We start from the raw sequence: 24806 nt of genomic DNA, 5'->3' as shown, positions 1-24806 counted from the left end.
GGAGGAGATTAGGGGCAGCTGGGTGGCTCAGTTGGTTGAACACCCTACTTCAGCTCAGGTCATGATCTCACAGTTCATGAGTTTGAGCCCCACATCAGGCTCTGTGCTGACAGCTCAGAGCCTGGAGCTTGCTTCAGATTCTGTGTCTCCCTTGCCCCCTGCCCCTCCCCCACTCATGCTCTGTCTCTCTCTCTCTGTCTCTCTCTCTCAAAAATAAATAAACATTAGAAATTTAAAAACAAAGAGAGGAGACTAATCCAAATCTCCATAAATAGAAGACTATGAAAATATGTAATTGGAGAGTTGTAAAGTAAGCATCATAAAATCTGTGTTCTAAGACTGTCACAACTACTTATTGGAAATGTAAGAATGAGCTTCAATTAAATGTCACATGAATGAAAATAAGAATTTTATCCAAATATAGCTACATTCTGATACAGTAATAAGTGCAAATGAAAACATTTTATAAATTCCAAACAACTGTACAAAGATAAAGAAATGTTTGGTTATTATTTATATCATTTTTATCACATCATTGTTAGTGGAACCAATTTAGGGATGGATTGAGAGTATACCCAATATTTTGTAGGTTCTTCTTAATAGCTTTTTTCACCATTGTTGAAATTTTATGTATATATTCTTTCTATTTGGAATTGAAACTATACAGAATTGTTGCATTAATCCGAAAAGCAAAGAGAGAGAGAGAGAGAAAAAAAAAAGAATGGTATCAAAATTATTATTATTCCTTTCTCTTTTACATCTAAGAGACTGAAATTTCCTGGATCTTGTAGTGAGTTAAATGACTTACAGTTTTTTTTATATTGCCTTTGTGTTTGAAAACCGTGAGTTTTTGGTTTTCTGTGGCCCTGGCAGTCAAGTCTGTGCCAGATTTGAATCCTACCTCTGTCATTTACTAATAGTATGAATTTGAGCAATGCATTTAATTTCACTTAACCAGTTTCTTAATTGAAAATGAGAATAATAGCTCCTCTGTACAGTGTTGTTATGAAATGTAAATGCAAAAATAAAATGACTTATAATAGGTGCTAGATTAAATGTTAGGTCCATGTCAGGCTTAGATCACAAATGAGAGGCTCATACTGGCTTTAGATGATTAAAAAAATAGTTGACTGAAAATTACTCAGTTGAATTCATTTGATGGCTGCTAATCAACCATTTTAGCCATTTATATTCTTTTTAAGAAGAAATTATGTCTTACTGCTTTCTTATTATGATTAAATGAATTTTTTTTATAGTTTCAATTCCTAAGTAGGTAATTATAATTAGATTGGACTTTGTAACAGTGTTTATATATAAGGACCATCTTTATATAGAAGAATTTTTTGCAAATGATGATATTTTTGGCAAACTACATTGATGATGAGTCAAATACAAAAAATACTTTTTATATACCACCTCTCAGATGGTTGCTGAAAATCATGTTTACAAAGATTGCTAAATGTCTGGATAGGCTGAAAGTGCCTTGTGTTACTATATTCTCACAAGTATGGAAGCAAATGTCACGTGCCTTTTGGCAAACAAAAAAAATTTGAGGAGAAAGCAATTATCAATACTGGACTTGTGATTCATTAATAAATTAAATAGGAAAAAGTTAAATTAAATTCAGCTTTTGTAGAAACAATACAAATCTTTCTTATCTGCAATGGAAGCCTACCTTAATTTGTTAATTATGAGTTCACTAATTATAAAATTCAATATTGATTAGTGATTTTTTTTTCAAGAAAAATAATCCATCATATTAAGTGTATTGATCAACTTTAAAATATGCCCTGACTTCAGACAATGGTAAAATATAGAAGCTACATACATTTTAAAATTGTAGAAATATGGTACATTGTATCTGAACTGGAGGAACTTGAAAGAATGAAATTCATTCCAAGAATAAACTTCTTAGTTTATTATTGGGAATAAAATAAAGATACGGATCACCTTTTGGGGTACAATGATTCTTATTAACTCCACGTATCTTCTTTCCCTGTATTTCACCCCCATTTGCAAATTAACAGAATTAGAAAAATAGGAAAATTCCACTCCCCTGTTACAGTCATATTGTCAGCAGTATTATTGGGAAAAAGGTAAAAGAAAACCAACAAATATTAGATGTTCTCCAACAATCACATCAAAGAGTATTGCAGTTACAACCCACCAGACTCATGTTTTACAGAAAGGGTTACACATCAGAACTAGTGAGATGATACATCATAATGCAAATACATTAGCCTGTAATGAATAAAGTAAAACTTCTAGGAGCGGATATGTGTATTTTTTTAAATCTCCACTTTGAATTCTGACACAGGGGAGATGTTACAAACACTATGGTGAATAGATTGGGAGATCTTTGAGAATGGAATCTGCCTATGCATTCTCTTATCTCCAGAGAAGTCCTGGCTCATGTTTAAAGTTGACAAATGTGTGTTGAAGAATAAATATATGAATGGAGTGTGCTAAAGTCCTTATGTGATTTAAAATCACTGGAAGAGGTTATAAAATTCCTCAGTATAAATTGAGGCAATTTGGTCAATATACATAAGTTAGAAAATATATCATAGGGAATAAAGAAAGATGGTGTTATCCAAAAATATTTCACTGAGTTCTCCTTGAGGTAACTGATTTCAAGGCCCTATATAGATTTTACTTTTAATCCCATTTTACTTAATAAGAAAAATAAGACTCAAACTGATTAGTTTCAGAGATAAAAAAATCATTTAGAATGTCATAAAGAATATCATTTAACTTAAATTTATACATTTATACAGAGAACTTCATTTTTATAACTGCTGAGTGACCTGAAAGGGTGAAAGTGTTTTTAATTCCAGTTATTAAAACAAGAAAGGAAGGAAGGAAGGAAGGAAGGAAGGAAGGAAGGAAGGAAGGAAGGAAGGAAGGAAGGAAGGAAGGAAGAGGGGTGGAGGAAGGAGGAAGGAAGGATTTTAATTTCTTTTTTATGCTAACATTTATATAGGACTCTATGAATGGTCACCCTCCAAAGCAAATAAATTTGTATCTTCTCTTATTCAACCAACATTTTATATTGACAAAATGGATGTCAAATATAGCCTTGATAGGTTGCATTGTAGGCCCATTTTCTTATGTACCCAACCATGGTTGTGTTTTGACTGAACCAGCTTCAGTTTCTTTTAGGTGTGTGGACTGACTGTTCCTTCCCTCTTTAGTGGATCAACCTATTTTTACCAAATGTTGGCAGTAGATAGTCTCCAATTAAGCTTTTCCCTATGGAAATCTATGTCTGTTTTTCCTTTGTCAAGCAAAATTTTAAGGGTACCAATATCATTTGCTTGCTGTGGTAAAAAGCATATTAGACAATGAGTTAGAGACCTGGGACTTATATTTTTTTAAGGGAGTGGTGTATGCTTTCTTGACAACTGTGAACAATAGAGGGTTTCATATTATAAGTGGGATGCATGTCTAAGACTTCCAGGCTGCTGCTCTCCCAGTCTCTTCCTTGAGAAAATTAACACAATGATTTTGGTACTCTTTCTTGCTAAGTCTCAAAATCTTTCTCAAAATAGAGTTCCAGGATGCCAGCTTACCAACCAGTCATAATTGGCATAGCAGTTAAAGCTGATTTTGTTCTCAAATATAATTTATTTATTTGAGAGAGAGAGACAGAGGGTGAACAGGGGAGGGGCAGAGAGAGAGGGAGACATGGACTCTGAAGCAGGCTCCAGGCTCTGAGCTATCAGCACGGAGCCCGACACAAGACTTGAACTCATGAACCGTGAGATCATGATCTGAGCCCAACCTGGCCAGACTGAGGCCAGACTAACTGACTGAGTCACCCAGGCGCCCCTTGTGTGGCTTTTATTGCAAATTTGATGATTCCTGTTTTTATTTTATAGGGAGTTTTCAGTTATTCTTGCTTATATGTGTAGTAGGATGGATAATACCAAATGATAAATAATCTAAAAATAACACATTTGCATGTATAATAATAACAACTGTTTCTAATACTTGATTAGTTTGTGTTATTACTAACAGAGGTTAATAGGAAGTAACATAGTTGGTTTGAGGAAGTCACAGAGTATATACTAAAACAAATTTATATGCTAAATAATGATTTATATATGACTTCAAAGCTTTATTTCTAAATAATGAAGATTAAAAGAGACAGTTTTCATATTTGACAAATGTAATACTTAAACTGAATTTTTTATCTCAACTTCTGTTATATGTAACTTTATAACTTTTGTGATAGATCAATCAATAGTGGCCTTATTTCCTACAATAATGAAACAAACTTCTGACCAATGTTTATGCCTAAATCCATTGGAAGCGTAACTATAAATTCATATAGCTTTTATAAATGTTGAATTCACAAACATGAGTAGGTTCTATCATTTTTACTGAAACTTCAATCTCAATCTGTTATGGTCTAAGAAACATTCATCCCTGATGCTATCTTTCAGATTTATTTGAAATCATATTACCTGTCTTATGCTTGAAAATAATGTCCCTGCTAATTATTAATTTATTTTGTATGTGCTGGTTGGCTTAAAATTAATCATAATTAAATGTATTTGGTGTTTATGTGCATGTCATTAGTATAGTACTTCTAAACTTACACTTTGTCAGCCTTCATTAACTGGCCAATTAATTACATAGAGGTACTTATCATCTATGTTTCAAACACTCTGTAAAACAGATTATAATAATGTGTAAGTATTGAGAATATTATACCTAGAATGTCTAAAATCCAGAATAATACCTGGGCCAATTATAATTACTGACCTTCTCAAATGGAATTTATTTTACCTCGATTCCTCCTGAATTTACTTTTGATTTTATTTCTAATCTCTTGCTCTTAAAGACTAACATATAAGATCTCTCAGATCTCTTAACTCTTAGTAAGACTTATTAAATGAGTTACAAGTTATTAAGGGGTTCCTGGCTGGCTCAGTCAGTAGAGCATCTGACCCTTATTCTCAGGGTTGTGAGTTCAAGCCCCACATTGGGCATAGAGCCTTACTTTAAAAATACATATATAAAAATTAAAATTTAAATGAAAAAATTAAAAAGCTAAAAAAAAAAGAAAAGAAAAGAAAAGGAAAACAAAAGAAAAAATTGGGCACCTGGCTGGCTTGGTTAGTAGAACACATGATTCTTGGTCTCAGGATCATGAGTTTGTGCTCCACGTTGGATGTAGAGATTACTTAAAAACAAGAAGGAGTTAAGAGTTATTAACTTTTTTTGCTTTACGTGCTGAGTCTTTATATGTGCTTATAATTTATATTTGATCCAGTTTTAAATATTTTTTGAAGTAAGCATATATGCATACACAATGTAGTTAAAATGAAATTAAAACAACAGAGATCATAAATCATATAGTAGAGATTAGAAATTGTACAGCTAGAAACCAGAATGAAATTTAGTGAATGAAATAATTGCTGAAACTTAGTATTTGATTTGACCAGGAGTTTTCTGACTGTCAAGGAAAAGAACAAAAACATTTTCACTTTTCCAGTGTAATGAGAGACAAAGTGCTATCAAAGCTTTAGATACCAGAATAGCTCTTTTCTGTGGCCAGAAATTCCATATGTAGGCCTTTCATATTCTTTTTCACTCATTCACCAATTTACATATTATCAGCTTTTTGAAAACCTTGTATTATTTACTCAGTGAGGAATTATCTTTTGCCTGAATTATACATTGATAATTATAAAAGTATAGCTGTCACTAATTTGAGTGCCTATTATGTGAAAGGCAAATAGCAGGCATTGAATTTTCTCCAATCCTAGCAATAATCCTGCAAGATTCATGCTATTTTGCCCCCTTTACAGATGACAAAACTGAGACCAGGAAAAGCTAAATAATTTGTACAAGGTCAAATAGCTAATAAGGACAGTTTGTTAGCTGAATCCCAATAGCACTTTTTAATTTGAGGATTTCTTCATGGACATGTTCATTAAAAAAAAAAATCCATAGTTGTGTAATAAGTCCATAAATTTTATTCACAGTTATTCCCAAAGGGAAATTATATGAAACCCAGAGACATTTAAATATTACTGTGATTTCTTACAGCCTGTGAACTTATGAATCAAGGCATCTTGGCCCTGGTCAGCTCCATTGGCTGCACATCGGCAGGTTCCCTCCAGTCTCTGGCAGATGCCATGCATATCCCCCACCTCTTCATACAGCGCTCAACAGCTGGGACCCCGAGGAGTGGCTGTGGACTCACCCGGAGCAACAGGAATGATGACTACACTCTCTCTGTTCGCCCACCTGTCTACTTAAATGACGTTATCCTGAGAGTGGTCACAGAATATGCCTGGCAGAAATTCATCATATTCTATGATAGTGAATACGGTAAGTGATTGGGATTTGCGTGAGTTTTGTATGCTGGTATTTGCATGGCAAGCAACTTAATTAAATCTTGAAAAACTTCAAGGAACTTATCCATTGTTATCTGGTTTTTTGTTGTTGTTGTTGTTCTGTCATAATCTTAAAATATCTAGCAGGAAGAACAAAAAGTTTCCTTAAGGCTTTCAGTTCCGTCGTCTATATTAAATCACTTTGAAGTCAAATTAAAAAATACCTCTTCCTAATGCTCAGTTTGTAAATGTTTCTAAAGGCAATCTAACTCTAATATATCTTGATTTTTCAAATAATGAGAAGTCATAAAGACAATAATGTCTTTCTCCCTTTACAAAAAACATTTATATCTTTATGTAATAATAAAACACCATTTTGGACAGATCCTGGAACATTGAAAATAAATGCCTGTTTGTATTTCTTGGTTCCAAAAAATCCAAAATCTGACGCATCTTGCTTACATGCTTACACTCTTTGGAGTCACTGAGACTATATTGCTTTATAGTTCTCATGGCATATTGTCTACAATATGAAATTCCACAAAATGCCAAGTGGTATAAAGACAATTTATATAACCTCCCAAGATGAAACAAAGCATTTGCACTAAATTTCCTGCAATTCAAGGAGAAGGTACTTTGTTTCAGTATTTTTACTTGTGTTACATTAAGAAAAGTAAGTAAAAATGATAGCTATATTTTTTTTTTCCTGAATGAATGTTTTCTAACTGACTGAACCCAAGGATGTTCAAATGTAGTTTCTCTCCAATTTTTGTCATTAGGGGGAATAGAGATGGATATAATCAAATGAGATAAAGCTAGCAGGTCTTCATGAAGAATTATATGTTTGAAACATGTTTCTGTAGAGATTTGCCTTAAAGAAGAGTCTCGGAAGATTATCTTCCATTCAGTATGGATGGATCTAGTTTTTATTTTTTTATGTTAAAAAATCAAGACGATTTCACCCTCTATAGCGCAACTTATTTTTTCTTAGCAAATAAATAAACACTTAAAAATAATGGTTTTCTTGTCATCATCTACCCAGAATTGTCAACGATATTGGAGAAGTTAAACAAGAGCAAGCCAGAAAGTGGCATCAATAGAAATGTGCACAAACAGTATGGCAGAAATCTGGAAAGCATCAAATAAAGCTCCTGTGGAGGAAGAGCAAGTGGCAGTTACATTTAGCCCTAAATATTCAAAGGTCTCATGGGGTTTTGGCAGCCAGAGCAGAATTAAACTTGACGGGTAGATTTCAGCCAGAAGTCTATGGCACTCTCTAGAAGCAGACTTGTCTCCAGGACGGAAATCCTTATTTTTGTTGCTTAGTTCATATTATTTAGGGATCACAGAACAAAGACCAAAACTGAAATGAATAAAATAAACAAAAAGAAAATAAAACATAATTGGCTCATCAGTAAAAGTAAAGATGGGACACAAGTTTGAAATTCCCTGACAGGATTCCTTAGTGGACACAGTAAACTCTGCCTCTGGAAACAGTATGTTGAGTATGCCTTTGTCAGTTTTTTTCCAGTCAGGTTATCTATTATTTTTATGACCTTTCAAATGGTGTCCTTATGATCTCCATTCAAGCATAACTTGAAATAATTAATTTTTAAACTGTGAATCTTTCTTGGCACGGGGAGTGGGGGACATTTTTTAGTTAGTCCTGTCAGAATAGTTCAATAATATAAAGAACAGAAAAGTGATTTTTGATGAAAGTTTTTTACAACATTAGAATGAGATTTTTACTCTCTCATTATAAATATCCATGAGGAAAGAAAATCCCTTGCCATCTTGTTTCCAAGTCCTTACATGGATTACAGTTAGGAAATTCTTAGAAGAGAAGACATTTTTATTACTGATAAGGTAAATGTTTTTGAAAATGTACACTAAATTCATAGTCATAGAGAATCGTTTACATACATTTGAAGTCCCTTATTCTCTTTTCCACTATTTTCCTTTGAGTAAATAAGATGACTATAAATGCAATGTATGACTGAGTCCTCTGTTAGAAGCAGGTTTGTTTTAGAAATAATAATACTAAAAAAAAAAAAAAGTATTTTACTCTGATGATACACTTGCTTTTGACTTACTTTTTAATTTAATAATTCATGAAAAATCACCCTGCTTGTATCCTTAAAATTATTTCCAGTAATACTCTTGCTTAATAAAAGAAAATTTCACTTTGATACTCACAATAAATCTTGCTGGTAAAGAACTGGGCTAGAGTCCAAAATAAACATCAAGCTATCCAAATACCTTCTACCTTGAAGAGGGCTACATGTATTTACATATCCATTCATCAATGTCATCATTTTAAGTTCAAACATTGGAATTATACTTGACTTTTATCTTGGTTATCAGGAATTGCTTTCATTAAAGAATGGATTAAGCATCATCTGTGGATGAAATAAGTCAGCCTACTGGAGCCAAATGTTATTGAAGATGTATTTTGCTTATAAAAATATACTTGAAAAATAAGAAAAAAAAGAATAGGTTTCTATATCCAGTTAATTAGAGAAACACTTTTTTCAAAAGGACTTAATTATGATTAAGGGCACAGTATAAAAGGCTACTTTAAATTCCTTAACAAAGAAAACTCAAGTCTTTGATTCTAAGTAAATGGATGAAACCAGAAAAAAAAAAATGTGGAAACTTTATTTGAATGGATTGATTCAAGACATTTTTAAAAGGCTTGAAAGAGTTTAGGAAGTGTTGAGCTTTTTAAAAACTGTGTCATTTAAGAAATATTCATTGCTCACTTGCTTAGTGCAATGCAAAATATGAGATAAAAAGTTTTACAGAATGTAGTCTTAGCCTTTAAGAAGCTTACAATTAACAAAAGAGGTAAAATATTTATGACCCTTTTAATGGAGAAAATAGTGTGTTAAGTCTCGTGAATGGTGCAAAGTGAATGCAAATGATGTGTAATGAAGAAGGTGTTGAATTTTTGGTAGCAGTGATCAAAGAAGGCTTTACGGGTGGACTTTAACCTTGAATGTTGCCTCAAAATCCTAGCTAACTTTCACAGTGTATGAGAGACAGTCACTCAAACAGAAAGTGTGAACAAGTATTCCAGCAAGAAAAATATTAAAAATATTATCTCTGAGTGTTTAATTGGCCAGGCCCTAAACTTAAGTATTTTACATTAGCTCATATAATCTCAAAAGCTCTATGAAGTTGGTAATACTATTATCACAATTTTACAAATAGGAAAACAGGGAGGGAAAAACTGAGTAACTTGCTCACAAAACACAACTAAGGTAGTATCTGAGCTGAAATTTAATGAACTATTACCCAAGAATATAATTAATAGGGCTAATCTTACAGAGAGCATTTATTATACCCGAGGTCTATTCCAAGTGCTTTGCATGTATCATCTCATTTAAGCCTCATAGCTGCCCAGCAGCCTGCTGCGGTAGATAATGACGGTGATGGTGATGATGATGATGATTTTTGCAAATGAAAAGAACATCAGGTAACTTGCAAATAAGTCGAGAAACCTGAATTCAAACAATGATAGTCTCATACGTAGTCCTTGCTTTCAACCATTAGAGTATTTTGATGCTGTAGAAATAAGGATAAGATTAATTTCTGACTAACTGTAAATTTTTTTAAAAATTACAAAAGAAATACATAGAATCATCGTTATTAAAGAGAGACAATGACATCAAGCCTGCAGATCTTTAAAATATTAGTATCATTCAAGGAAAAAATACTGTATGTCAGTTTGGAAGATTTGGTTATCATTGGAAGTATGGAAACAGGACAGCCATTGGGCCAAAGTAGGCTGATTCATCAGCACAAACAGGTACTTGCCTGCAAAATAACCTTCCTTCCTTTCAGATTTGCCAACAAAATGCCAAGTTTATTTGAGAGACCAATACTTCCAGGTGAAAAACTACATTTTTCAGGCTCTCTTACCTCTTGGGGCTGTTATATAATATCGTCAAGAACTACAAGGCATCTGAGATTTTACCCTACTTACAAGCTAACTTGTGTGAGCTTGCATCAATTTCATGGGTACTGGCAGTAAGCACTATACTCCTTTAGAGAGAAAGAGGACTTTAATACTCATAGTGCAGCAGGCAGCATGAGCCTCAAGTTAATGTTGGTTCCTCTTGACCTCATGTCTCACAGGGCTATGTGGAGCCACTCAGGCGGATGCTATACATGAAACAGGCTCATATGACAGCTAAGAAACCCCTGGCTTAGGGAATATGTGTCTTTTATGATGGGCTTCTAAGTAAACATGCTCGGTATATGTCCCAAAAAAAGACACTGTCTTCATTGTAAATAAACCTGTCTTCTCTAGGGAGAGCTGCTCCTTCCATAATGCGCAATAAGACATGAAACCTATGGAAATTGTCTCCCGAAAATATTCATTCTTTGCTTCTACATTGTTGACTTCTGGCAAATTTCCCCCTAAAAATGCCTGTCCTAAGACCACTCTGGTTAATCTTACTGACAGGAAATAGGATCAAATCTATTCAATTTGTCTCCTCTGCATTTATTTAAAGACACTATAAACAAGATTTTAATGAGCAAGATTGATCACAACTATGCCCCTCAGGGTCCAGGACTTAAATAAATCCCATGAACTGTCAAGACTCTACTTTAAAAAGTCACAGAGCTTCCTCCTTAAATTTCTGCATAAACCATTTTACTTGGCCAGAGGCTTTGATCCAAGTAAATAGGATTTATTTGTGATTGCAAAGAGTCTGCCTGTCTCACAAGGAGAAATTCTGTCATGTATAACTACCGTGGCCAGTGGTTTAGGCTGACCTGACTGACTTCTAAGGATGAAGTGGTACCATTGATCACTTCAGTGAAATTTAGGGAAAAAAAATTCTAATTGGACGGCTCTGATCATAGGGGAAACTACCTGTAGGTATACTTCAGTAACAAGTCCGGTATGGCTCCATATGGCTCCCCCATATTACTACAAGTAGCCTCATTTTAGAGATATCTCAATAAAGTACTACATTTTCTGCTGCTGGCATTTACTTAAACAAGTTCTCATTGCCACCCCTAATGAGTGACTCATGTCTTCAGGAAGGAGGTAATGTTCATATAAGAACAGTAGTTCTGGAAGTGGATATGACGTTCCTGGTGTGGGAGTAGGGATGGAGAGATGGAGGTTAGAAAAGAGAGGAAGGAAGTGTTACTTACATTGCTAGGACCCCTGAGTGAGACATACATCAGTAGGGCCTTCAATATGACTTCTTGCCAACTAGTAGTTCTGAGTTCTCAATTCATATACAATATTTGAGTCCAGCTCTAGTTTAGGAGGCACAGCCTGAGGGCAGTCAATACATTCTGTCTTTATTGTCTATCTCAAGGGTTAGGAACCTACTATTCGGCCTGAAACTTCTTTTTGTAAATAAAGTTTTATTGGAACACAACATGTTCACTTGTTTACATGTTGTCTATGTCTGCTTTTGAGCTACAATAGCAGAGTTGAGCAGTTGCAATAGAAACAAAACCCAAAAGCCTAAAATATTACAATCTGGCCCTTTTAAGAAATCGTTTACCAATCTCTGTTCTATGGCATTAAAACTAATATTGAGGATACAAATTAGAAAGTAGGTGCATCTCTGAATCAGGGTAGACTGGAAAAGAACACAAGGTAACCTTTCATGATAACACAAATATTCAATATCTTGTTTTTAGTGGTAGTCACAGGGCAATACAATAAATTCTCTTTGAACTACACAGGTAAGGTCTGTTTGTTTTATTGTATGTAAATTATATCTCAACCAAAACTTAGAAGACACACTAATTCATCAGATATTTGAAGAAGAAAAAAGGAAAAAGGTGTAAAAGCAACAGTTTTAAACTAAATAGCGTAACTGAATCATGATCATTTAGAGTTTATGGAGTCATAGAAAAAATTCATTTAGAATTGAATGTAGTAGACTCCTAGAACCTGAATTTTATAATAGATCAAAATGACTAGAAGAGCTTTTTAATCATCAGAAAACCTGAGTCCCATCACAGGCTCCTGGAATCAGAATTGTTGCAGGGTGCCTGGGTGGCTCAGTTGATTAGATGTCTGACTTTGGCTCGGTCATGATCTCATGGCTCATGGGTTCAAGCCCCATATTGGGATTTCTGCTGCCAGCACAGAGTCCACTTCAGATCCTCTGACTAACCCCTCCCAAAAATATATAAACACTAAAAAAAAAAAAAAAATTGTTGCAAGGTATGCGTCAGCAACATAAGTATTTTAACACTCTCCAGGGGGTTCCAATACTGTCAGCTTTGTTCCTCTAGAAGGCATTTGGAAACAAGAAATTTCAGTAGACCTCTTCTTCAGCATCTTTGATTCATAGCATTGTTTCCCCTTCCAGAATATTCCAAGGGAGAAAGAACACATTATATTTTGAAGGAGCCTATTTCACATTTGTACAATGGGTATTTCTAGCTGTCAAAAAAACTTTCTTTATGTGAAACTTAAAACACTAATATTGGACAAAATGATCCATTTTGGATAATATAAAATGAGAATGATTTTGCTGAAAATCATTTATCAATAAGTGAAGAAAATGAATATGCCCCCTGAACCCTTCTTAGTATTCTACTGCATAAGTACCATTTTCAACATGAGCAATTTCCCAATTTCAATGTGTTGTGCTTTTCGAATATTCCACTTTTCTAAATGTCTTTATCCCTATCTATTTTTTTTTAATACCTTTGTATATGCTCTGATACATTTACTTTTTACACAATACACCAACTGCTATCTTATTGCCTAAGAGAGCGGAGTGAATCCTCTCTTTTTAGGAAAACAAAACACACACTTGTACTTTGTGGTTTTTTAATAATTTCTTTTTTAAAAAAATTTTTAATCTTTATCACTTAAAGATAATTGTATCACTTTTCATTTTCTTCACTTATTGATGTTTTGCAGCAAATTACCCTTCTAATTTTGCATCTCAATTTGCTTAGATTTCAACCAAATCTCCAGGAGGAAGTTTGGCCAATTAGGTGGAATATGATATTAAGGAAGGCTCATTAAAAGCAATTGGTAGTAGTCCAGGGTAGGCTCACTATCAGAGAGGTGTATGCAAGGAATTAGTTGAATGCACTAGCCAATGGCTAGATTCCAGAATCAAGGAACTGACAATATACAGAAACCATAAAGTTATAGAAAGCTATAGAAGTAGGTAGTTCTTAAAGTAGAATAAAAGCAGATATATTGCTTTAATGGGAGGATTCCATTCTGAGAGTATTGATGAGAGAAAAGTTGAATTTCATAGCCGGGAGGACTGAATAGAACTGATTTACCAGAGTGACATATGGAGTGAAATTGAAGGGTGCTTCAGTGAATGAACTACTTGAATTCCTTAATATCCTTTACCTAAAACAATATTGGTCCCACAGCCCAATACTGGATTTGATCTATTGATAGATCTATTAGATGGATCAAGTTATGAAGACTAGAAGTGTAATACAATGACAGGGATCTAAGCAGCTTTTTACAGTAATGACATGGAGACATGAACTTATTGAAAGTAATTAGATATTTTACCATAATCTATTACATAATCTCTACTTCAGTTTATGTATTGGTTTCATTCTTAAGCAAGAGAGATGGCATTAGTGACTCCAAGCATATCCTTACAGATTATTACACTAAAGAAAAACCCTTTCCCTGCTTTGTCTGTATAGCAAATATCATACATGTAGGTATGTATCTATGCATCAAATCTCAGGCCATGTTTGGGTCCTTTGCTATTCCCTTAATCAAATAATTTGGTCAGGCATTTGGTGGACTCTCAGTCACCAACCTGAATTATGTGATGGGTAAATTACCTCTGGGTGAAGGGTAGGCATATATGGACCCATGTTCTTCTTTTTCCAGTTAAGGGAACCTTGCTTATAAGAAAAAAAATACTTAGTTAAGCATTAATTAGATCATTTTATTTTAATTAAGTTCATTTAAAATTTTAATTTAATATTAAATTGACATATATGAAATATTTTAAAACTATAAGTACTTGTCTTTATAATTCAACATTTAAAATTATTTCTAAAACACACACCTATTAATTCTAGTTTGAATTTGTTTTTGTTTGTTGATTTTGGTTAGCTGGAACTCATTTATGTTTTCAACCTTTCTGACATTTTCCTTAGTGCCAGGATAGTACATTCTCTTTTACAATAAGTTTTTTGGCCATATGTAAATTTCTGCTCTAATTTGTTAAACTGAGTACTTCTGAAAATCAGAGACCTTAAAGTGCATAATAGGTGTTGATAAAATATCTTAGTATGGAAATGATTAAATGAAATATGCATTTCTCTCTTTATATAGAAATAAAATATTTTAACACCCGTCGACACAAAAGCAAAGAAAAAAAGAAAAACAAAACTCAACTCTAAGGATTACTAAATGAGTTACTTATGGGCTCTCCTGAATTCTGAAAACATTAGTTTAATGATTCCAAATTAAGGGTCAATACATAATCGAGTGACCTGAGGTACTTACACACTACCATTAAGTACATCAGTGTATCACCCTTTCCTTACAATTACATTGCCATATGTTAAGCCCCTTTGAAATGAACACTGGCTGATCATCCTCATGAATGCATTCCAAGGAATAACATTTATTCCATGCATCTTGATGTAGGCTTAATCAAGGCCCGTAAAATGGACACATTCCTCTTAATTGATTGCAAATGTTTATAATTACCCTGAGAGTTTTTTTTCAAATGTCTAATGACTATAATATTATTAACTATCTCTCTAGACAGTCTTAAAGCTGTTTATTGCTCATTTGGCCACTTTCCAACTTTCAGTTCTCTCATTTACTTCAATGTGCGTCAATAAGCGTATAATTAATCCAAGCATCTTATTGAACTATTTCTTTTCCTTTAGTACGTATTATGCCGAGTAGTTAAAAATGATATATTGAACTACTTTGGATTTGTTCTTAGTCAAATGTCCTTATTGATCAGCATTACTGTAAAGATGACTCTCATACTAAAACACTATGATCTAATGCTAAAATAGTAAGTTCTCATTAAATAGAAAATCTTAGTGATGGGCCACTGTTGCTAGACTGTCACCTCAAAATCTAAGACAGCATATTATGGTTTTTTTTTTTCCTAAATACACTACAAATGGCAAGGAAATACTCAGTGGAGACTTAAACTCCCTTTGAAGTAAGGGTTCTTCTAAATAAAAATTTTTAAATCACTCAGTGGTTGAAAGACTTATTTTCTCAGGAAATGAGGCATTTTGTACAGTATGCTTTGCTATCTATTCATACGTTGGGAAAAGGCATTCAGCTCAATGATGTAGCTCACATATCTGGAGACATGACATATTCCTTTTTATCTAAAAAAAAAAGTCACAAGATTCTACATAGTAATTTTAATGCTCAGAATTCTGTCATCATTTCAGAAACTCTAGGATTGGCTGAATGCAGTGCTAGTCTCCTGCTCCAAGTGAGGTCTTCAATGCATTAAGTGGTCAAAATGATTAAACATGCCTAATCTACTCAAATGAGGGAGAGAGATGAGTAGAGGAGAAAAAAAATCAGAGACTTAGTGACAAATCTCTTTTCCTACCAAATTCAGTATTTTAAGTTGGATATTTGAATATAATGATCTTGAGGAATACCATCTGATATATTCCAGATAATGTCACTAAATTTAGTTAAATTGCAACTATAGTTTGGAAAATGAGTAGTCAAGTGAGATTCTTCTATCTACTGTAGGGCCTGTGTTATCATCAGATGGTATAATAACAAACTCCTTGAGGGCAAGGACTGTTTTTTGTCTTGCTCAAACATTCTTTCAAAGTGCTTGGCACATAAGAATTGATTCTAAAAGGGATCTATTTGGATGCTGACCACTGGTTTGCAATGTACAACAGGATATCGTACTAATGGTTTGGGGGTCAGTTTGGACATGTATTTATACATTAGATTCTAATGTAGCCTGGGATTTCTCTATCCTAATTAATTAAACTTAAACCATTTTTAATATAGAGATTACATTTAATCTCACATTAGTAACCATGATAGAGTCATTATTTTACATAATTTAATAAAATAAATAATTGAGCTTCAATCAGCCACTACCTCTTGGAGAGTTTTTGTGGGAAATGGTCTGAATAGGTTACACAATTCACAGATGTCAGAGAAGTTGACAGTTGCTATAATGTCAACTTCTGAGGATGTTACCTCGATCAACTTTTAGTCCTTATAAAGATTTCCTTTTTTCATTTTTTTCACAGAAAAAGATAGCAGAAGAAAGTTAAGAACAAATGGGACTTTTGACTGGGTTAATAAAGTCTTGATAATGAAAATGTACCTTGCTTAGAAATTTGTGCTTAATAAACTGCTTTAATATTTCACAAAGCCCTATTTCCTTTTATCAGAACAACCCAGTGATTTGTTTAAACATGTTTCTTTTCATCAGTAAGGTGTAGTTAGTTGCTATTAACCCTATGTTTCCATTCCTGGCTTCCATTTCTTTTATTGGCATTAATTACACTGAATCCTAATTACCTGTGTAAGTTATCCTTTGCTCCACTAAACTGGATGTATCTCACGGATAGGAGCTGTGTTTTTACCTTCATCACCAAACTATCATATATTTACAAAAAAGGTTTTGTATTAGTCAATACCCTTTCTCTTGAAAGGGACAAGAATTCACTTCAAACTAAGTGAGCAAAAAGAAAAAAAAATTTTTTTCGTTGACTCATGTAGTTGAGACGCCTAAGGAACAGCTGCCTTGCCTCTGTTTTACCTCACACATTGGCTTCTTTCTCAGCTTCTCTCTAAACAACACTGGCTGCGCAGTCCCAAAAGTACATCATACCACATGTGATATAAAAAGATTTTTTTCATTATCCACATATCAAATCTCAGTCCTCATTTGAATCCTGTGACTATCCAGGAATGTGGTGAGCTCAAATTGACCATCCTGGGATACATGACCATCCAGTAATAGAATATAGAACACAATAGAATGTTGAATACAAGGGATGGGGACAGGTTTGTTTCTTAAATGAAAAATGAAGTCTTGTTATTTGTAATAAAGGAGAAGAAATACTGGGAAGCTAAAAACAACAGACATCAACTATGAAATTAGTTCCAAGTCCATAGGGTAGGTGGGCATAAAAGTAAGGATCCGAACCTGATTGTCTCACATCAAGTGTACTGTGTTTTCCATAGATAGTTGTTTCAAAGAAGAAAGATGCAATGGTTTATAAGGGCAAATTACTTATAATGTCAAATTAGCCTGAAAACCAAAACAATAAATGCAAGGAAAATTCCTGGATACATTCTGTCCTGTGCCATCCAACCCCCCCCCCCCCCTTCAGAACTGAAGCACTTATTCCCCAATCTGTGAGAGCACTGACAGCTCAGTACCCTCCCAGGAATTGCCCTCAGCTGAGGAGAACCACCAAACCGAAGCCCATGAAGGATGATCAAGTTTCTCCTACCACTGGCCCTAACATGAGAGAACTCTGAGGGCATCCCACTTCCAGGGGTCTGGGCAGATTCGGTTGAGCAGTATCCCAACTCTCCCTCTGCTGACTCTTGCTCCCTTTCCTGGCTACAGAAGCGTTATTCCTGCAGGCTGTTCTTAATAAACATCCTGTTCTTCCATCTTTACCTCAGAGTCTGCTTCCCTGGAAAACTCAATCTTCTATAGCTTAGTACGTTTTTCTTAGGCCTGAAAGACAGCTAGTTAGATTAATTAATAACTGAAACCAATTCAGTGTTATTGGGAAGGGTATTCATGTCTGTTATATTTCTTGAGATTTTTATTTAAAATTTGCCTCTATTTAGGGGCACCTGGGTGGCTCCGTCGGTTAAGCGCCAGACTTCAGCTCAGGTCATGATCTCACGGTTCATGGGTTCAAGCCCTGCGTCAAGCTCGGTACTGACAGCTCAGAGCCTGGAGCCTGCTTCGGACTCTGTGTCTCCCTCTCTCTCTGCCCCTCCCCAACTCACACTCTGTCTCTCTCTCTCTTGAAAATAAACAAACATTTATAAATAAATAAATAAATACATACATACATACATACATACATACATAAAATTTGCCTCTATTTAAACAAAATGTAATACACACTACTAGTTAACATGTGAATATCTATTCTTTACCTTCCAGTGTAGCATGAAAAGAAAGAAAATCATTAAGAGCAGTGACAATATGCTAATCCAGGTTCTCCAATAACTACTTTTAAGGAAGGAGAGCAAGCAGATCAGACTAAGAGACCATAATCTAGGCAGTATGCATAATGTTTTTGGTATCTATATATATGGGGAAAAGGAGGATCCATAATCTTCATGGCTTTTTCATAGGAGCCTATGAAAGAAAGGGTAAGAAATTGGAGCATTCGTTCTCAAACTGGTTTCCTAAGAATCTTCAGCTGAGAAAATATCTGGGCTTTGTCATTAGAGTTTTTATTTTATTGTAGTGGGGTGGGGCTCAGAAAACTTATTTTTCAACAAGTTTTCCAGATGACTACAAAATTAAATTCAGTGGACCACCATTTGAAAAGTGCTGACCTAAGGACTAGACTCAAGTATACTTCTCTACTAGTTTTCTATTCCTGCTGTAACAGATGACCACAAATTTAAAGGCTTTAACAACACAAATTATTATTTTACAGTTCTATAGGTTGGAAGGCTGACGTAGAAGCCCATTGGGCTAAAATCAAGATATCAGCTGGCCTGTGTCCCTTTCTGGAGGCTCTTGGGGAGAACCTTCTATGCCTTTTCTAGCTTCTAGAGACCATCCACATTTCTTTGCTGAAGTTCTCCTTCCCCCTTCATCAAAGCCAACAGTGTTACATCTCTTTGAACTTTCCCCAAGGTCAACTCATTCTTCAGTAGTCAGATCTCCCTTTGACTCTCTCTTTTGCCTTTCTCTTCTAATTGTAAGGACTCTGTTATCACCAGATCCACCCCAATAATACAAGATACTCCCCATCTTAAGATCAGGGGATGAACAACCTTAATGCCACCAAGAGCGTTAAACCTCTTTGCTGAATAATTTATTCACAGATTCCAGGGATTAGGATTTGGGCTTCTTGGAAGGTCATTATTTCACATAGCACAAGTTCCTTTACAGTGCCTGGGAAAAAAAGCAATTTTTTCCCTAATCTTATGTTTAATAACTTAGTTAATGAGCCTTCTACCACTTGCTGTTTTAGAATTATCTGGTCAGTAGAATCAGTAATCACTGGAATTACTGAACCGAAACTATATTTAACTTCCTATTGTTAATGAATAGCACTTAGTCACACCCACAGGCCTAGAAGTTCTTGAAGTAAGGCACTATGTCTTGTCTTCTTTCTTTCTATGACTTTTATTTTTATTTCTTGTCAAGGAATAGACACACAGCTGAACAATTGTGATGGTTAATTATGTTCATGAATTATTAAAACCAAAGGCCCACTCTCTCTTTTAATAACGCTTCCATGCAGCAACTAATAGACAGCATGATTCAGATTCTTCTCATATTAAGCTTACCAATTGCCACACGTCGTGGGTGTTTGGTATTATTCTTAAATAAGGAAAGCTGTTACTATTTAATTCCTGCATTTCAAGAGTCTAAAACATCATGCTTGCTATTTTGGGTAACTAGCCAACAGTAAATTTTAGACAATTAGGTTCTATCGCATGGGAAGGGTGATCTCCTAATAAGTGATTATGTACTATTATTATTAATAATAGTAACTGGTGTGTTTTAGACCCTCCACCGTAATTTACACACAGTATATCAGAAAAAATACTTGAAAACTTTACGAAGAGATTATCTAGGTAGTGATAACCGGAATTCCAGACTAAGGAAGCAAAGTTGTAATAGCGATCTTGTATCACATCACTTTTGGGGCTATACAACAATATACCATATTACTTAATTTCTGGCCAAAATAAAAGCTAAAAAATGCCATACGGTTTTAAATCAAGAGAAAACTATTTATAAGCTCGTTTGAGTTATACTATCAAACAAGTCACTCTCAGACTTAGACCGCTTTTCATTTTTCACACATAGGTTGTCATCCAGTTAGATCTTCTACTTAAACTTTTAAGAGATTAAAACTGTATTTAGAATAAAATCAAAGCTTCCTTCTGTGTCTCGCCAGGAACCACATAATCTGCCTCTCCCTCTCCATACATCTGCACCCCACTCTGTTCTCCCCTCACTAACTTGGGTGCATCCACACTGGAAGCCTTTATGTTCTTCAAACACAAACTCTTCTCTGCCTTGGGCATTTATCATGCTGTCATCTCTTCCTACTTCTTTGCTTGGGTAATGGCGTCTCATGTTTTAGATCAGTTTAAGTACCAGTTTTCCAGCGAAACCTTCCTTGACTATTATAACTAAACTCGATTCTCCTTGCCACCCTGTCATTATCTACCAGATCACCCTTATTGTTGCTTCCCAAGAACTTAGTGTGATTTGTATTTATTAGTTTGTTTACTTGCTTACTGTCTGTTTCATTGTGGGGAATGGTATTCATTGTTGTGTTCCTTGAACACAGCATTGTATCTGTATTCAATAAATGCATTTTGGAACATTTTTTTCCCTCAAAGTTAAGATATGAAATTGCACCAGTATGTTATATCTGTGAACAGAAGATTTCCTAGAACGTAATTGATCTGGAACCTTAAGCTTTGGCCACACTGTTTTCTGGGCATCTTTGTTTATTTCAATGTATTTCTTGTTTGGTTTGTATTACATTTAACTGCACGTTTAAGTGATTCAATATAAAGAAACAACTACTTACAATTCAAAATCAAGGATCTGCTTTGGTGCAAATTGTAAAGGTATTTGGTTCTGGGATGGGTCCTAGGCTTCTGTATTTTTAATAAGATTCCCGAGGTGATTCTAATTCATACCAAGGTTTGAGAACATCTGTTGAATGTGTACATGGTCCTATTATATGTCTACCTATATCTGTAAATCTCATTAGATCTAAACTTTTGTTTAATCCATACTTGAGTATTTTAAACCCTCAGGTACTTCCTGACTTGGACACTTAATGAGTACATAATTAATTATTAATATATTATTCTTGCTTTTACATCTCTTGTGCTCTAGATGAGGCTTTGTTCTGTCAAGCTTTATGATTCTGATATCCTGGATTTATAATATAACAAGGAATGAGATATATAATGTAGAATTTATACAGTAATCTATTTTAAGAGTTTTAGATTCACTAGATAGCATATACTATTTATAGAATTGTTTTAAAATAAAACTAATCGTAAAAAGAAAGCAAGTTATTTTTATTAATTTGTAACCCTGCAAATATAAACTTTCAGTGTGAGCAAATATTGGTTTCCAAATTTGTAGCTATTTGTTTTCTAATTCTATGGGCTTACATATTGTTTTAATTGCTAATGTATGAAAAACACACGAGCTAATTATTGCCCTTGAGAGACAAATTTTACATGCATGCAAACATGTACAATTGGGAATATTGAAGTATAATCCATTCATAATAAGCAACCTACAATTCTATTTACTTCTTATCTTTCACCAGTTTTTTATTCCCTCAAATCTCTCTAAGCCATAGATATATAGAGAAAAATATAGTTTATTATATCATTAAAGCAAATCTGCTATATTAAGATTGTAAAGTTCAGATCCCTTCTATAAACAGCCAACGTGGTGTGAAGAAATATTTGTAGCATTTCAGACACTTATTGTTACTTAAATATACATCAAAATACAATCTTTAAACACTTTTTTTTTAGAATGGATTTGATCCTTTTATTTAAATATGAAATAGAGATAGTTTTCATTTGATAATCTTTTAGAACTTTGCTTATTTTGGACTTGTTGTGAATATTTTGTTAAAATATATCTTATAGACAAAGTACATCCCTCATACTCCTGAAAAGAGAACTATCTCCTACCAGGTTTGCCGTATTTGAGCTAAGGAAGTGGTGCTCATAAAATGACAAAAGAATGGCTATTTTATTTGTGGTCTAAATGACCTGTAACGCTTAGAAGATAACCTCTCAAAACCCTCTTTCTATTTAGATTGTCAATGTCAAGTCTTAGTGATATTATTGCCTGTTTCTAGAACTGGTAGTAATTTTGATTTAGAGTCATCTGCCATTAATGATATTCATATTTTATCTAAAGTTAATATCACTCTTGAATGCTGAGCAAAATAAATAGACAAATGACAGTCTTCCTCAACTACTTCCCTCTACCCAGTCCTAAGATTTTGGTAGAGGTGAGATAATTTAAAATGCTCAGTGGAGACATAGAAATTCATTTAAAAAATAATTCCTGGGACGCCTGGGTGGCTCAGTTGGTTAAGCGGCCCACTTCGGCTCAGGTCATGATCTCACGGTTCGTGGGTTGGAGCCCTCCATTGGGATCCGTGCTGAAAGCTCAGAGCCTAGAGCCTGCTTCGAATTCTTTTCTCCCTCTCTCTCTGCCCTTCCCCTGCTCTCTCTGTCTCTCTGTTTCAAAAATGAATAAACAAAAAATTAAAAATAATAATGCCTGCATTTTTCACATAAACACATTATATCATACTAAACCTAAAATATATTTGAGAGCTCTATCAGCTACTCAATTAGTAGTTTTAAATAGTCTACAATGTGGAACAATAAACTGCATTTTGGTTTGAGTGAAATAGCTTTTATCTACCTTTTGTGCTCTAATTCACATTTCGATGTGCTTTTAATGTTCCTAGATATCCGTGGAATACAGGAGTTTTTGGACAAAGTATCTCAGCAAGGAATGGATGTTGCACTGCAGAAGGTAGAAAACAACATCAATAAAATGATCACCACTCTCTTTGACACCTTGAGAATAGAAGAATTGAATCGCTATCGAGACACTCTTAGGCGAGCCATCCTTGTTATGAATCCCGCTACTGCCAAATCCTTCATTACTGAGGTAAGTGACAGTTGTCATGGGGTAGGGATAGGTGAAGAAGTAAATGCTTTGGAATAGACCTAACAGACAAGTTGAAAATTCAGAGAAGTGCTGGAGAATTAACTACCCAATTCTCATTAGCACTCATGGAAGTGGCACTGAATTTCTTGCTCATTGCGTTTATCCCACACTGTCCAGTTAATTGCTGAGACTGTTTGTTTTTATGTATTTAAGCACACAGCCAGGACGATTTTAAGAAATCTCATGGGAGTTCAAAAGTGTTGTTGACCCTGAATTACTTTAACATGTTCAAGAATAAATTCTCTAAATTCTCTAACCAATCCTTAAATTTTTGCAAGTCAGATAGTACCTCTGAGAAAAGATATACTTCAATCAGGCTATTATTGCCAGAACATAGCCTATGTTTTACAGAAACATAGAGCAGATTTACTTCTGTGAACTCTGTACAAAGACAAATAATTAAAACTGTCTGAAGCTCTACAAAGTGATGACCATTGTACATTTTATGATGCCGCATCTTCAAAATTTTAATTGTGTCTGTTCATTTGGCTAGAAGTTCCAACACTTTGTAAGAATACAATTAAGACATTTTAATGATTGGTATAACATCTTTATGTTCTAAAATGCTTGCTATTGCCCTGACAGGATTATTGTCATTTTGCCTTACTTCACGTTTTTATTTTTATGTAGTGCTAGAACTGGTCATGACAATACATACTTTCACCTGGGTTTTATTATTAGTGTTTTTAATTTTAGTGACTATTTGACTAATACTTTTTTCCTCACTTCTCTAGTAAGCTTTCTTTAGCTCTCAAAGTGCTGCTATAAAGCCTCCAAATTAGGAATGTGCTAGAAATTCTTTGACACTCTATAATATAATTGGTATGAAGGAACTGAAGCAGAATATAAATCACTAAGAAGAATAAAACTTTTGGAAAACTATCAATAATGCCATTTTTTAACATTTTAATAGAGAACTTTGTTATGCAGTTAAGGACATGTGTAGAATATTGACCTTTTCTAATCTATCAAATTACTCAGAGAGTCTCATTGAACAATGAGATGTTTCCACAAGAGAAAGAATATTTCCAATCTTACAGGAGTTGTTTTTTTTTTCCTTCAAGAAACACAAAATCTGGTAGAAAATTTAAGACAGATACACAAAGACATATAGCATAAATTAGAATCTTAAAATTATAATAAATGAGGCAGAAGCATCTATGGTCATCTTTGGTTGGGGGTTGCGGACATCAGGAAGGCTCATTGAGAAGACACATTAGAATTGGTGTTATTATCATTAGTAGGAATTCACAAAAGAAGTGTGATATTCAACAGATAGATACAAGTCCATCTCAGCCACTTTCTAGTCATGTGGGGTTGGCAAATTACTTAACATTTCTGAACCTCTGTTTTGTCATAAATAAAATGAGAATACTATATTGGTTTCAACTTATCAAATTTGTAATATAATGAGACATCCTGTATTATGCCTTAAAGGGGGATTTGGGGTGGCACCTAGTAAGTACTTAAGACATGGTAAGTTGTAGGTCATTTT

The 24806-nt window shown here is 34.2% G+C and overlaps 1 protein-coding gene across 2 annotated transcripts in view; it reads left to right on the top strand.

Moving 5' to 3' along the window:
* The window catches only part of GRID2 (glutamate ionotropic receptor delta type subunit 2), a 1468772-nt gene that overhangs the window by 761769 nt on the left and 682197 nt on the right, over window positions 1-24806 (top strand). For both annotated transcript variants that reach the window (XM_058721904.1, XM_058721905.1), the window contains exons 3-4: window positions 6061-6345; window positions 23046-23251. In XM_058721904.1, coding sequence (XP_058577887.1) covers window positions 6061-6345; window positions 23046-23251 — 491 coding nt within the window. The remainder of the gene's footprint in view (window positions 1-6060; window positions 6346-23045; window positions 23252-24806) is intronic.

This window comes from Neofelis nebulosa, chromosome 3, assembly GCF_028018385.1.
Source record: "Neofelis nebulosa isolate mNeoNeb1 chromosome 3, mNeoNeb1.pri, whole genome shotgun sequence".
Classification (NCBI taxonomy): domain Eukaryota; kingdom Metazoa; phylum Chordata; class Mammalia; order Carnivora; family Felidae; genus Neofelis; species Neofelis nebulosa.
The sequence above is the reverse complement of the archived record's forward strand: the minus strand, read 5'-3'. Positions and strand labels throughout refer to the sequence as shown.